Genomic DNA, 16,182 nt, shown 5'->3' on the forward strand with positions numbered 1-16,182 from the left:
TGGGAAAACGTAAAAACATAGACCACCTTCCCATCAACACCCTCCTAGCTACCATGGATGTTACCAGCTTTTATACCAACATCCCACACCAGGACGGCATCCAAGCCTTGCTTACATACCTACAAGTGCAAGATGACAACTGAGTACAGACCCAAAGATACTACTGAAATTATGCTTCATCTTCACACGCAACGATCAACACTTCCTCCAGACCATGGGCACAGCGTTAGGCACCAAAATGGCCCCACAGTATGCCAAACTTTTTATGAGCCACCTGGAAGAAGAATTCCTTAAAGACTGCACCATCAAACCGTTGCTATACTTAAGATACATCGATGACATCTTCATCATTTGGACTGAAAACCTGCAATCTCTGATTGGGTTCCATCAGAAATTCACCAATAATCACCCCTCCATCTGACTATCTCTTAAGTACTCCAGCACCAACATCTCCTTTTTAGACACAATGATCAGCATCTAGAATGGTAAAATATAGACCACATTATACAAGAAACCTGCAGACCAACATACATATCTGCACAGAACCAGCAATCACCCTAAACACACCAAGAAACCTGTGATACACAGCCGAGCCCTCAGATCCCACCAAATTTGCAGTGAGAAGAACACCCAGGATTGCTACCTCAAAAATCTTTAAAAGGCTTTCACAAAACAAGGACACTTCTCCAGAGAGATAAGATACACATTTGAAAGAACCACTTAGATATCACATGAAGAATTGTTGCAGTGCAGAAGGAAAACCCCTACAAATCCCACACCACTGGTTAAGACATATCACCCCTCCCTTGAACCTATATGGAAAATCCTCAAACAATTGCAACACATACTAGAAGGAGACCCAATTGTTAAAGAGATCTTTCCAGATCCACCCATCCTAGCCTTCAAACAAGCACTGATCCTTGCTAACCTCATCACCAGAAGCAAACTTCCTACGGCCGAAAACACACTGAATGGATCCAGGCCATGCCATGAAAAGAAATGCAAAACCTGCCAACATATCTTCATCACCCCCACAATTACTACAGCCCACAGCAGAACCATTACCATTTCTGGATCTTATACCTGCACCTCCAGAAACATTATATATCTCATCCAGTGCACGAAATGCCTGATGGAAAATACATAGGAGAGACCAAACAACAACTGCTCACCAGAATGAATGCACACCGGAAATCTATTAAAGACCAAAATACCCAGTTACTGGTGGGGGCACATTTCTCACAAGAAAATTACTCTTTCTCCAGTCTCTCAGTATTCATCCTCAAAGGGAATTCACAAAACACTTTTCACAGATGAGCCTACGAACTTCACTTCATCAACCTCCTGGATACAAAAAATCATAAACAAAACATAGAAGAAATACAAAAATGGAGAATTCTTGGTTCTAAAATAATACCTTTTAGTATTATTTTAGTAACTGGGAAATCACAAGAAAACTGTCCTTTTCTGCAAGCTTTCAGGCTCAAAGGCAATTCATCAGGCTCTGAGAAATGTATAGATGGTAAAAAGTCCCCAAGGGTAGGAAATGTCATTTTTGCACAGAGGGAGCTGGAGATGGAAATCTGTCCCTCTGGATCCAGATTTTTCTTGTGATTTCCCAGTTGGTCTAATAAAAGCTATCATTTTGGAACCCAGAGTTCTACATTTTTGTATTTCTTCTTGTCTCAGACCAACACAGCTACCGAGTACAACCTGAAACATGGAAGATGCTGAATTTTAGCAAATTTTGGATTTTAAACTTCATTTCAGAACAACAAGAAAGATTTTTTACCTCCCCACCTGCCATCTGACATATTCAGGGAAGGAGTTTTACCTAATCTACATACCAAAGAGCAACTCAGCACAACTCTCAAAGACACAGCTACTAAGTACATCCCTGGACTAAACATAGACATTGGATTTATGACACATTAGAAGCTGCCAAACATTTGACTCCCCAGGTACCTCTCCACTTTTCCCTGCTACATTCATCCCCCTTCTGCCCTTCCCCCCCACACCTGCCTCTCATCCACTGGCTCCTCAGTTTACATCTCCACTAACTGCCCTGCTTGCTGCAGCCCTGCCTCTGGCTTCTTTTACTATTCATTCCATCCAGGAAGAGCACATACCAACCGCAGATGCTTCCCCAGCCTGATGAAGGGATTTTAAACCCAAAAGCTTGCTAAGAAAAATGTTTCTAACTATTTCGTTGGTCTAATAAAAGATATCACGCACACACACAGACCTCCCCGCCAGACAGCCCTCTCCCTCCCCGCCCCGTAGCAGCCCACGTCTTAGTCTCACTCCCCCCTACTCCCATTATACTCACATGCTGGGAGCTGCTACCCAGCCTTCCCAAGCAGTCCCACAGATGCAGAGGGCTGGGCTGGGCTGCGGAGTTTAAAACTGCGACTTTCACTTGCCTGATGGGGAGGATGCTGGCGTCATGGGGCCCCTTGGCTGTGAGGCCCCCTGTGGCCACAGGTTTTGCAGGCACGGATGGTCCGGCCCTGATAATGTCCCCTCTACACATTACATCTATGCCACACTTAACTTGCTAATTGCAATATAAACAGGAAGGGTGTTACACATGCACCCAATTTAAGGCACCATAAAATGGGAATGAGCATAAAGTGTTCCACTTAGGATGTCAAACATTTTTATGGCTCATTTGTATGGCACTTTAAATTTAATATGTCACTGGTGGTTGACAATCACTTGATCGTTGATCCGGCTGGGATCTGGGTGGGGCAGGGTGGAGAATGGGGGCCCAAAAGGCTTCTGCTTCCAGTTCTGGGGACTTTAAACTCTGGGCTGGGCATGACTGACTGGGCTGCCAGCATGGGAGTAAGGAGGGGGGAACCTTTGGCTTCCCCCCATTGGGACTTTTAACCCCATGCTGCACAGCACTGGCTGGACAGCCTCGTGTGGGGAGAAGAAGCTTTCCCCCACTAGGAACTTGAAAACCTGTGCTGGGCAGCTCTGGCTGGCTGAGTCCAGGATTATACTATGGTTACAACAAGCCCTGCTGTGGTTCCCACCAGGTCAACAGTCAACAGATTGTCAGCCTGGTGGGAACCATACTGGGGCCGATTCCTGACCCCAGTGTGGTCCCCTGGCCGAGCTCATAATCAGCTGATTGTTGGGCACTTGGCTTTCAACTTGCTGCTGTGTGAGCAGCCTAGGATCATGGCCCAGTTGAGATCTGATCCCCATTCCCAAAATTGCACATCCTGCCATGAATGTGTGGCATGGCAGGAGGCATAATTTTGAGATCTGGGATCAGATCCCATCATGCCTATAAATAAACATCTGTCAGTAACCTAGCAGTATGCATTATAATAGATTGGGCGATCAGGGCTGTCCTGATTACCTGCTCTATTAGTAGACTTTAGAAACCTGCATATATTTAACACTCTCCTGATGCAGAAGTGCAGCTCTTTAATGTCTTCTAAAATGTAACTAAGCTAGAAGAGAACAAATTTAGAGGTGAACCTTTTCCTCTGAGGATATGGTTGTGCACATTTATTTGGTAATTTGTGGACTAGAGAACTCATGGTCTCTAGCCCAGATCCTGGGCATTGTTGAAATGGATGGGTTTGATAGTATCGGAAAAGTACATAGAACACCAACCTGAGAGGGTGCAGAAATAGATGTGTCAACTTCAGCCATGCATACAGACAGGTCAGTTGGGAACAAGCAATGCTGGAGAGCCTTCGATGCATTCTGAAGACCCAAGGACCTGTTGGGAGGACTGAGAAGGCGTCGTAGACAAAAAAAAGAGGTATTAAGGCAAGACAGGAGTGACAAGTGCTTTTGAGGAAAGCAAGGAGGAATCTTAGACTGATGGTTTGTTTTTGGTTTGCTGGTGGATGTGACATCAGAGAGGATACTTGGTTTCTTCATGATGAAAACTTCTGCAGAGCTCACGGGAGTGACGCATGTGTCGATGTTACTTGCTTCTCCAAATCCTCCCCAGGGGTTGATTCACCTTGAGAACGATGGCAGAGTAGACAGAGCCTCTTCACTATGTGAAGCTGTGGTTTAGTTTGTAAAAATGACATGCGATAATGTTAGAAAAGCATTACTACTTAGAAAAAGGGGGTTTTAATACCAGGTTTTTCTAGTGTTTCTAACCTAATAATCCTTACCAAATGTTGCAGTCTTCAGTGCAACTTGACTTCACTGCAACTTCAAACTGAGCTGGGACTGTAGGATTTGACCTAGTAGCTAAAGTACCAATACAGTGATTTCCATTAGTATTGTTGGTACTCTGTGCCTTTTACCTGACCTCCTGTGAACTCCTCCTCAATCAGGATTTATCTCAGAGGACATAGGATTAGGCAACTTCATATGGAATAATATGGGTGTTGCACAATTAGAGAATAAAATGTTGCTGTAATCCTTGAAAGCCCATCTTCTTTATAAAGAAGCTATTTAAGTCAGCATTATTCCAGTTTCTTTTGTGGATCATCTTTGTTTATTTTTTAATTTTTACCTTGTTTTATTTTTTAATGTACAGTAATTTACGTATATCAGAATCTCTCATCTAGTTTCTTTCTTGTAAACTCACAACTAGCTAAGTTTCCTAGAATGGTGTGATTCTTTATACAAAAAACAGGTACTGTAGATTTCTGACACATACCTGCAATTTGTCTGTATTAGTAACTCTTACCAAGTCAACAAATCTGATTACAGTTCCTCCTAAGACACATGTGGTAGCAAGAAGCCTATGGATGGGAGTTGCTAGGATCAATCATCTTTCCAAGCAAGTAGGAATATGAGACAAGGAAATCTTTTAATCCAAAACACTAATGGAGTGAGGAGTAATATTATGGTGCAGCGCTTGAATTATGATGCGATGCTGATGCCATGTAATAGCAGTTGATAAATTTTAGAGTCATGTTCTTCTAACACAGAACAAGAAACTTAAGGAAAAGAGGATTTCAGTCCTAAAAATATTATTTTTCTTCCACTTCACAGTACAGCTTCTGGGTCCTATTCTGTCTCCATTTTGGGACAGGTTTATAAGGCCCCTGGCTCATGTAAAGACACCATGGGATCTGATCTCCAATCTCAACAATCATGCTTCCTCTCATGCATCACATGCATGGCAGGAAGTACAGATTTAGAACTGGGGATCAGATCCAATTTCACCCTTTTTACTTGCCAATACAGGGGTTTAGCAACGCAGCCTGTCCCCTGAAGAGGGGGCAGCCAGCCCTACTGAATAACTGTAGGGAGACTGCTGATTAGGGAGTGGCTCACCGTGTGCTTAAAAACCCTGGAGAGAAGAGCAGTGGGATAGCAAGCTGAGGGGACAGCTGTGGTGCAGGTGATGGGCTAAGCGGTTGGCCACAGCAGGGGACAGACTGCTTTATAAAGGCCAGATCCACAGGGATCCCCTACTGGTGTCTGTGGCAGGACAAAAAGGTTGTATTTGCTTGTTTTCTTTGCTTAGAAAACTCTGTTTTATTTGTGGACCAGCTGAGGTGTTTCTCAGGGAGCAAGAGTCTGCCTGGAGAAGCCCACAGGCAAAGCAGTCCGTTTACAAAGGGGAGCCCAAGATTATGGTCCTGGGCATCCCCTGCACCAGCAAGTTGAAAACCAGGTGCCTGCAGGTACAAGGCCAGAGGCAACAATCCTGTCCCTGTCCCTGGGACTACACCATGGTTTCAGATGAACCCTGGTGCAGTCCTGATGCCTGGACCAACAGTTAGCTAATTGTTGGTTCTAGCCTGGAACCTGTATATACAGAACATTTTTATGCTTCTTTTGCCATTTTTTGTCACCTTAAATTGTGTCATACTCTACTCTTGCCATTTGTGCTGCGATTAAAATGTTCTTCACAGCATAAATGTAACTTGTAGAGGGGGCCTATAAACTAGGCAAGATCCAGGCAAGAAGTTCTCAAATGCAGGAGCCAAGTAGGGTCTATTTCAGTAGCCATATGCCACTAGCCTACCTCCACAATCCCTCGTAGGTGGTGTTTGGTAATCGAAAGGGTGCCTGCTCACAGTATTGAGCACTTCTGGGGCTTGAAGAGCTGCCTATAAATAGACCAGGTGACATTTGGAAAAGGATTTGAAATACTAGTGATTGGGAAAGGGAAAATATAGTGCCCATCTTTAAGAAATGGAAGAAGGAGGTTTCAGGGAACTACAGACCCATCAACCTCACCTTAGACCCTGGAAGAGTCATGGAGCAGGTCCTCAAAGGATCCATTTATAAGCACTTGGAGGAGAAGAAGGTGAGTAGGAACAGTCACCATGGATTCGCCAAGCGCAAGTCATGCCTGAATAATCTGATTGCCTTCTATGATGAAATAACTGGCTCTGTCGATGTGGGAAAAGCAGTGGATGTAATATACCTTGACTTTAGCAAGGCTTTTGATATCCCGCAACATTATTGCAAGCAAGCTAAGGAAGTATTAGTTGGATGAATGGACTGTAAGGTGGATAGAAAACTGGCTGGATCTTTGGGCTCAGAGGGTAAGTAGTCAATGGTTCGATGTCTAGTTGGCAGCTGGTATCAAGTAAAGTGCCCCAGGGGTCAATTCTAGGGCTGGTTTGTTCAATATCTTCATCAGTAACCTAGAAGGTGGCATGGAGTGCACCCCCAGCAAGTTTGTAGATGACACTAAGCTAGGGGGAGTAGTAGATATGCTGGAGGGTAAGACTAACATTCAGAGAGACCTTGACAAATTGAAGGATTGAACCAAAAGAAATCTCATGAGGTTCAGTAAGGAGAAGTGTGAAGTCCTGCACTTAAAATGGAACAATCTCATGCACCATCACAGGTTGGGGACCGACTGGCTAAGCAGCAACTCTGCAGAAAAGGACCTGGGGGTTACAGTGGACAATTAGCTGGATGAGTCAACAGCGTGCTGTTGTTGCAAAGAAGGCTAATGGCATACTAGGCAGCATCAGTAGGAGCACTGTCAGCCGATCAAGGGAAGTGATTATTCCCTTCTATTCAGCACTACTGAGGCAACATCTGGAGCACTGTGTCCAGTTTTGGGCCCCCCACTACAGAAAGAATGTAGACAAATTGGAGAGTTCAGTAGAGGGCAGTGAAAATTAGAGGTACACTGATACATCAGTCTGGTATTGGATTGGTACCAATATAAAGAAAATTGGCTGTACTGGATATCGGCCTGATGGGGCTGATAATTTGGCTGATAAATGCCTGTGCTGTGTGCAACTGAAGCGCAGCACTCAGGCAGTCAGGAGCAGAGCAGACAGTGTGGAGAGCTGCCTCCAGTTGGTAAGTCCGGTGGGGTGGAAGGAGATGGGGGCAGGAAGGGAAATGGGGGGGCAGATCAACATGCCATGCAGTGAGGGAGGGGGCAGGGGCAGGTGCTGCCCAGGCTGGGTGAGGCAGGGGGCAGAGCTTGCACCCCCCCACCCCACTCTGTGCCCTCCTGGGGTGCAAGCAGTGGCAGGAGCTGCCTCCGACCCATGAGCTGTGGCTTCAGCCCCCGCCTCCTGCCTCACCTGGGCAGTGCCTGCCCCTGCCTTCTCCCTCACCTTGGGGGACCTTGATCTGCCTCCACCCCCCTTCCACCATGCCGGACTTACCAGCTGGAAGCAGCTGTATCAGAAATCGGATTGGTATCGATCAATATGCTTCCTTAAATACCGGGTATCGGTATCAGCCACCAAAATCTCTATCGATGCACCCCTAGTGAAAATGGTTAGGGGGCTGGGGCACATGACTTATGCAGACTTGTCAGCAATGACATATTTCACTCCCCTCTATTATTGAAAGCTTTGTAAATGATACCCCAAATAAAATATTAGACTCTTTTAGTGCTCTTGTATACATCAGACTAACATTAGTGAGAATTAGTGTACTGCAAAATGACAGAAATGTGTTGATGCTAGACTTGTCATTATGATTAGTAACCCAGAGTGTCCTATGTTAGCAGCCTCAATATGTGTGCCAATTTTTTTGTGATTTCTTAGTTGGTCTAATAAAAGGTATCATCTCTGAACCAAGAGTTCTAGAGTTTTGCATTTCTTCTTGGTGTAAGGAAGGCATTAGCTCAGATTCACTGGTTAGTGTGCAGTATGAGCTGACATTGACCTCAGTGCAGGGTCATCTAATTAGGAGGTGAGTTGCAAATGTAAAATTCTCCTTCCTTATAGCTCAAGATAAGGGTGAAAATATGAAACTTCTTGCTCTTATTCCTGGTGTATCTGGACTGAAGTGAAATTTTCACCCCTACCTATCTGGAATTTGTTGCTTGTCTTTCTTTTCTCCCTCTTTACACTAGTTTCTTAAATAGCTATTCTGCTTATTACTGCCCTATCGCTGCATTCGGAGCTGACTCCTCTGTTGTACTTCTCACCTCCTCATTCTGACAGAGCAGTTAGCTTCTGACCCTTCTGCTCCCCTTCATTTCCGCTTTTGGTGAATAAAGCACAATTCTTTTACTGGTTAAAATCTTACTTTCTTCTTGCCGGCTCCTGCTTCCATTGTCTTATTTCCCTTCATTTTGCCTTCCCTTTTTCAGTTTATTTTATCCCCCTTTCAGCTAAACCTGTACACTATAGACAGAGAGCCAAATACAGGCCCACAGTTCATATTCATTTCTGACATCATTTTCTATTCCTGAGGTGTTCCTTAACAAATAATTTCTTTTTCATTTGATTTGCAGCTAACGTGCTGACACTGCACCAAACTTGTTTTGAGAATATTCCATTACATAGTATGTAATCTCTACTTCCCTCAAAAATCTTGCAAATATGACTTTCTTATTGTTAAGGCCAGAACGTGCATAGTCATCATCTGCCTCTTTTATGAAATTATGAGCTGCCATACTAAAACTGTATGGTTTAAGTTCCACATTTTGTAAGAGAGGGTATGAATTACAGTTGTAATGCTGAAAATTGAACTATTCCCCAGAAGCAAGGCCAAGAAGATTTTGGTGTGCTGGAGAACAATATTTTATATGCTGTAATTTTTTTTTTCATTGCAGTGTATTGTGTTTCATATATAGCAATGGACAGCTTTGTGTCTTGAATTTAGCTCCATCTAGGCAGGGAAACTGGATTTATAGTCCAAGTTCAATGAAATACAAGCAAAATAAATGCACAGAAAGCTGCCCTTTAGAGCATTGCTTATCAACATTGTTAAGACATTCATTCATTTTAAACAGGAAAATATACCTTTAAATAATATTTCTCAATGCCCAAGCACTCATTAATGTCTTGTATATTTAGGTTCCCCCTCTCCCCCCCCCCACACCTTTATAATATTTTTTCCAGCTTTCAAATGTATTCTTCACATGGAAAATAAAGTTTAGATGAATGAACAATTCTATTTGCCTGGAAGACATGCTGAAGTTGTGACTATTAGAAAACAAACATCTACATTTTTTGTATATAAAAATGAAATTTCTAGGATGTATATATACACTTTCATTTCTATTCAGTAAATAACATATAGATACATTACATGCAAAAAATGCTTCTTATTTTTCAGTTAGTACCTTAAGAACATCAAAGGGCATAATATGCACTGTAGTTGTAGGAAGAGCTATCTGATAGATGATATGTGAGTAGTCTGAGAAAATGAGATTGTAATGGAATTCTTGTTCAGGCTTCAGAAAACAGCTTTTTATTTATTCAGTTTTTTTAAATGCTTCATACACATTACAGTTTTTATTATTTTTTTGAAAATCTTTTGGCAAGCCAATAATGTTTCCCTGAATTTAAGCCTATTGCAACCTTTTTAGCATAAGGAGCATGATCCAGGGTATTTTTCAGTAGTACACTTTTAATGTTGTTTTGCTGAGGCATTTCTATGGAGATACAAACTTGGATGGTTGAAATGAATAATTTTGATTCTTTTCCCTGACAGGTGTATGAGGCAGTCCCATGCTACACTGAATGCAATCAGTATTCCTGGATAGTAGAGCCATGGTCTCCATGCAAAATCAACACTGAGCAAAATTCCCTACATTGTGGGGAAGGAATACAAACAAGAAAAATCAGGTGTGTGATAACAAAGGCAGTTACTTTAAATATATAAAAATTAGCATAAAAACAAAATAATTGGCCCTATGACAGTAAATATGTTATTCAGCTCAATGTTTTAGGTGAAAGGAGGACTGCGTTGACCTACAAAGGTTTTCATAAAAACACATCTCTGAGATGCAGTTTCATGTGTGTAAAGATAATGACTTCTTTGAACAACCTGCTTTACTTTCTGTATTACAACTCTTCCGCTGAGATTCCAGTTGTATAGAAAACCTGGCTAAACAGAAAAAAAAAGATTAATAAAAGCATCACACCCAGTTTAATATGATTTTAATGGAAATATTATTACTTCTAAGATTATTGCTGCTACTGGTATTCATGAAAATACTCAGACATCCCCAAGTTTTTGTTATTAATATTTGTGCAAAAATTTATGCTGGGACTCTGTCGTCTATTCTTCACTAGTCTGCTTTTTCGAATTTTTTTTCTGTCCAATCAAGGAGCAGGAACAATGATGTATGATCTAGATGACCTATTAAGTATTCACATTCACATGGCAACTACACAGAGCAGTCAAAATTAAAAGCTCACATGCCATAGTCTGAAGCTTATTTGTTACTATTCAACAAATAGTTTAATTGAATAACAAAACAGATATACAGTCGGCATCAATTCGCCAACCATTCATTATATTCATAATTAATATTATTTGTATAATAATTTAGCCAGTGTTGTGGAACAGAGCTTGAGTGTATATGCATTAGCTCACTTGAAATCAGATGAACACCTCTCTTGTTTTATACAAGGCATTTTCCGTCGGGTGAAAAAAAAATATTTATATTTTCCTTGTAGATGTGTAAATACTTCGGAAGATGGTGAAGGAGAGGCTGTGCCCAACATGCTATGTAATCAGTCTGAAACCCCTAATGAAGTTCAAAAGTGTAGCCTATACTGCCCCTATGAGTGTGTGATGTCTAACTGGGGACAATGGAGCAAATGCCCGCAGGTAACTATCTTCACGGTCTTTTTGGAGGGAATGTTTTCATGTCCGTTTCCCAATTTCCTTTCCTTAAGTCGCTTTATGCTCCCTTTCTAATATTCCTACATTCCAGCAGCAACAGCGAACAATTTTCTTGCAGGAAGTTGGGCTTAATGGATTCTACATCCAGCCTGGTTAAAATTTTTAAATGTCAACTATTCCTACGAAGCCTGAGCCTCAGAAAAAAAACTAATTAGTAAAATACACAGTGAGTATAATGTGACAGATGGCCAGATCACCTCTCCATTTGGTCTGGGGGAGGAACCGAAGCAGGTACAAAGAGAATGGAGAGCATCAGCTTCATTGCATATCTCCTGTTTTCTCTTAATCTCAAGAAAGCTCATCTCCTAAGAGGTGCATGCAGGAAAATGCTTTATACTTGATAGACAACTCTTGAGAGACAATCGACGAGCTCAGCCATAGTTGAACTGTGCGGTGCTGTGCAGCTCTGAGAAAGGAGGTACTGGGGCTGCACAGAAGACTGCTCCCGTCCGCGTCCGCCCCCCCCCCCAATAGCTGTAGAAAATGGCATTATCTGCACTGTTTCCTTTTATGCATCTTGAAACACCCTGGAGCCAGAAATTGGCACAACAGCCAGTGAGAAGACGGTGGCAGCAAGATCCCCACTGTGAAGAAGGAAGAATCCTATTAGTTGTTCAGAGGTGCAGGCCACTATTCAGCTGTCCTTAAGCTTTGCATATGTCATGAGTTCTGTGAGATTTCCTTACAAATTCCCCATTCTCAAAAGGATAAAAGAAAACAAGTTCAGTCTTGTTCAGATTCTTGGCCTGTGTGGGCATAGCATATAACAGAGTATTCATCACAGTAATTGCCCAGCTTTACTCTTGGTACTTTAAAGAAGAAGAAATAAGCAAGTTTTGTGTGGCTTTCCTGAATGAGCATACTTGCCTAGTGTACTTCAATGGCGATAAACATTCACAGATCTGTTAGGTGTAGAAGAAACGCTATCAAAAGTATGGACAGTTTGGGGGCAGGTGTGTCCATTACTGCAAGCATGGTTTTTTGCCTTCCACAGTCAGGCAGGTTTCTCTCATTTCTTAGTGTTTTGTGTATTGTGCAGATACATTCAGTCAGAACTGGTCAAATAAAATTGTGTATTTTAGTTCCTGCATTTGCCCCACGTACAGCACGAGAGTTGTGATTCAGCGTAGCACTTCACTCCAAATCCAGGTGGTTTCTTGGATGCCTTTTTTTATTCTTACTGTGGTACAGCCCCTATTCTTCTGAGCTGATTTCTTTCTTCACTGTGAGTCTCTTTAGGAATAGAAATAGATTGTCTTCATTTTAGAATTTGTGATAACCAAAAAGTATACATTTTGATCCTGACCGAGAGTTGCACAATGTACTCGCCACAGAAAGATGTTAACCCTGACATTTCAAGGCATCAGAAGTGTTGGACTTATTACAGTTTACTGCACAGAATATTATTGAATCTGTTCTACAATACTTTGCTGTGAATATGAGGCTGCTGTTTGCTGCTGGTGTTTGCTTTAAAGTTGCTTATTGATTGTTGCCTGAATGGTGCTTATTTGAAGTTTCACAGACAATATGAGGCCCAATCTTGAAGAACCTGCTATGGACCATAGTACTTACAATTATAATAGGACTTGATCAATAGGACTGATTGTATGAGTAAAGAAAGAGTTATAGGACTGGATTGCATTGTGCCTATGCATGCCTACAGACTCGCAACTAAGACCAGAACCAGTCATTGCACTGGAGTGGATCAGAGTACTTATGGAGAAACCAGGAGAGAGCAAGACTGATTCTAGCCTGGAGGAAATCTGCAATAGTGAAGAAACACTGTGGTCTGTACTTGTTGAATAACATCTTGGCCTGTGAACTAACAATTCCTCCTCCCTTGCAAATCTTAGACAGATTTTCGACGTCATGTAAACCAGCTGCATGATAGCTTAAATACACTGCAGTGAAGGAAAACCAGAGAGTATAACTTTTGAAAATTACATTCTGAATTTAAATAGCTGAACTGTACATACTGTGTGCATAATAACAGATGTGACAGCTAATGAGTGGGAATATTAAGTATAGACAGTACCTTGTCTGGTTTTGAGATTTATTAAATAATTCTTCAAGTACAACGTACTAATCTAACAGTAGCTCAGTTTTTTCAGCTTTATCACCAAGACAACCATTTGAGTGGTGACATAAAAGGAGATTCCTATGAGAGAAGCTACTTAGACTTCAAAAGAATAAAAGCTAGATTGAGTCTCTTTTATAACTGCCAAAGGGTGGGGTCTTAACCTTTGTGCTAAGAAGAACAGGAATAGACACCAGGTTTTGTCAGAATGGGTCAAAATAATTTTAGGAAAAGGCAATGTGGACGTATATGTGTATGTGTGCTGTCTGTTTTAATGGCTATCCTAAGAAGAATAGCTTAAGAAAAACACTTTCTCTCACTATTTTGTAGTAGTGAGATGAGAAATTATTTTATGGTATCAAACATAAAAAGGTTCAAGCACTATCCCAGCAAATCTGAGATCAGGGAGCGTCCTTTCATGACAGTCCTACTGCGAGAGCTAAATGTTAAGGGAAGCATTCTGTCACCCAACACACTCATCTAGCCGTTAAATATTCACTTTGTTGCCAGGTCAATGGGAATTCTATCTATAATTTGAGATGTAATTTTGATATCCCTCATTACTTCCATTCATTTCTGAGGGGTTAGTGCTAACTGTAGTACATACATAAAACATTGTGTACACTTGTAGTAAATATGGAAACAAAGATAAACCTGTTCTACAAAAGCCAGGTTATTATAGGTTTCTTTAGGGACCTAAGATTCAGCTAACCAACTGGGTGGACAGGCATACAGGCACTTTTAAAAATCTCTGTAGGAACCCATCTGTAGATTTAGGTGCCTCAGTGCCTTTTGAAAATCTGACTCCAAAGGGCATTTTTTGTTCCATCTAGTGATGGTCTAGGTGGATTTAGATCCTAAATGCTATTCTCGTCCATGCTTAATGCACCCGTTAACGTATCTACTTTTGTAACGTGCTGTCACATAACTATCATGATTGTCCCAAAAAAAGCAAGAACCCACTTACTTTTTTATTAACATTTTATTCAGACTAAAGCAAGGTAGAATAGAATCACACTTAGTCACATAAGTCCAGTTACATGCCTAATACCTGCAATAGAATTTCACCCCTAGAGCTTTTTTACACATGCAAGGGACACAGCGCCAGGTGCCCTGAAAAGCACCAGGTGCTGCAACGCTTACAATTGTATAAGCAGCGAAATGCACACTGGTGCAAAGAAAATGGCAGTGGTGCACTTTTGAACTAAAACACCTTGGAGGTTTTTTAGTTCAAAAGTGCACCACCACCATTTTCTGCATGCTTACGCTCATTTAGCTGGTCATACAACTGTATGCAGTGCAGCACAGTGACCATCACTTCGTGCACGAAGCAGACTCGATTAATCGAATTAATTGAAGCAGTGGATCTCCAGCAGGTTGCGGGACAAGAAGGTATGTGTATAAATGCCATATAAAGATCTTGGTGCTGCTCATGGCACTTCTGCTATCTAACATCAAAGATTATATGTACTGTACCTCTGAGTGGTCGGAAACCACATTGGGTCTTGAGTAAAATCTCAACAAGGAAGGAGAGTCTATTGGGCGGAGTGTGGGTTAAGATCTTTCCAACTGTAAACAGGAATGCAATACCTCAATGATTGCTGCACTCCAGTCTATCTCCTTTCTTGAATATGGTAATGATTCTGGCATCTTACATGTCAATGCAAATCTGTTCCAGATTTTCAGAATAACAACATGTAGTTGGTGAGTTTTTTTCACCTGGCTTATACATTTCAGCTGGCATTCCATTAGGACCACATGCTTTGTTGTTCCTTAACTGCTTAATAGATTTCAAGGCTGTGCGGGCCGGCTCCCGATCCCGTCCTTGCCAGGTGCGAGCCGGGCCCGTCTTTGTGCACGCAGGCTGTGGCCAGCAGCCCGGGCACGCGGGGCCGGAGAAGACCGCGGAGCGGTAAGGTACGCACGAGCTAGAATCAGTTACGGAGGCGTAATGGTTGATTGAAAAGATTATTTACTTACACCCAAGGTGGTCGCGGTGTAGGTTGGACAGCTTTCCAGGCGCAGCTCCGCTTGAATCCTCATTGGAGGACTCTGACAAACTCGGTTCTTGGGCCCCGGAGTGGTTTAGGCTCCGCGGGTTCGGCAATTCTTTCCTCACGGAGTGGCTGAATCTCCGTGGGTTCTGTTCGGTTCCCAGGTCCCCCGGAGCTGTTAAGACTCCGTGGGTTCAAAAATTGGGTATATAGGATAGGGATACGTCTAGGATTGCGCTCGGCAATGGGGAGAGGCTAGAGGCCGTTCGGCAGTTGGGCCCCCGGAGTTGTTAAGGCTCCACGGGTTCGGTTCAGTAATTAAGCCTCTATTGCCTTTTTAAGAGAGACGCGTTGGGTTCGAAGGGATCAGCAGCGCTTAGAGATCTTCGCACAGCGTGAAGTCTCCTCCTCCTGGCGAGTTCTGTATCTCTCCAGGTTTTCTCTCTCTCTGTGTGACCCACTCCGTGTCTCTCTCTCCCTGTCTCTCTCTCCGACTTGGGCGGAAACCACCCAAGCCTTTTATACGGCTAGCAAGCCAATCACTAGCCGCCAACTAGCCGCCACGTGGGCATAATTTAGATCTGGCCAATAATGTGGCATGAATCTAAATACAAATGGCGGGAACTCCTTTGCACCGTGCATCACTATAATGCAAAAGAAATGCACCATGCAAAGAAAGCTTCAAACTGGTGGGAAACACTCTTCTGCATGTGGGTTCTCCTATTGCAGAAAACTCCACCGTACAAAGGAGCTGCAATTTAGTGGGAACATAATTTAGCGGTGCCGAAGCACACACAAACAAAAAATCACAACTTTGGGTTGTGACAAAGGCCTCTGGATAAGTTGATGGACCTGTAAGTTAGTCTTTAATGGGGTGTTATAGTGTTGCTTTGATGTTATTGCCTTGACATTAGAATTTTGGTTTAGGGGCTCTGGAAAGTGCTCCACCATGTGTTGAAGGAGGAGCAACATGAAAAAAAAAACCCACCAGGGAAGGACCTGGCAGAATCAACATCCATCCTACGTCCAACTCCCAATAATATA

At 42.5% G+C, this 16,182-nt stretch overlaps 1 protein-coding gene across 1 annotated transcript in view; it reads left to right on the forward strand.

Moving 5' to 3' along the window:
• Window positions 1-16,182, forward strand: part of THSD7B (thrombospondin type 1 domain containing 7B) — a 685,311-nt gene that overhangs the window by 591,191 nt on the left and 77,938 nt on the right. The window contains exons 17-18 of the mRNA XM_025197580.1: window positions 9,868-10,001; window positions 10,839-10,992. Coding sequence (XP_025053365.1) covers window positions 9,868-10,001; window positions 10,839-10,992 — 288 coding nt within the window. The remainder of the gene's footprint in view (window positions 1-9,867; window positions 10,002-10,838; window positions 10,993-16,182) is intronic.

Source organism: Alligator sinensis, unplaced genomic scaffold (genome assembly GCF_000455745.1).
Source record: "Alligator sinensis unplaced genomic scaffold, ASM45574v1 scaffold277_1, whole genome shotgun sequence".
Taxonomy (NCBI): domain Eukaryota; kingdom Metazoa; phylum Chordata; order Crocodylia; family Alligatoridae; genus Alligator; species Alligator sinensis.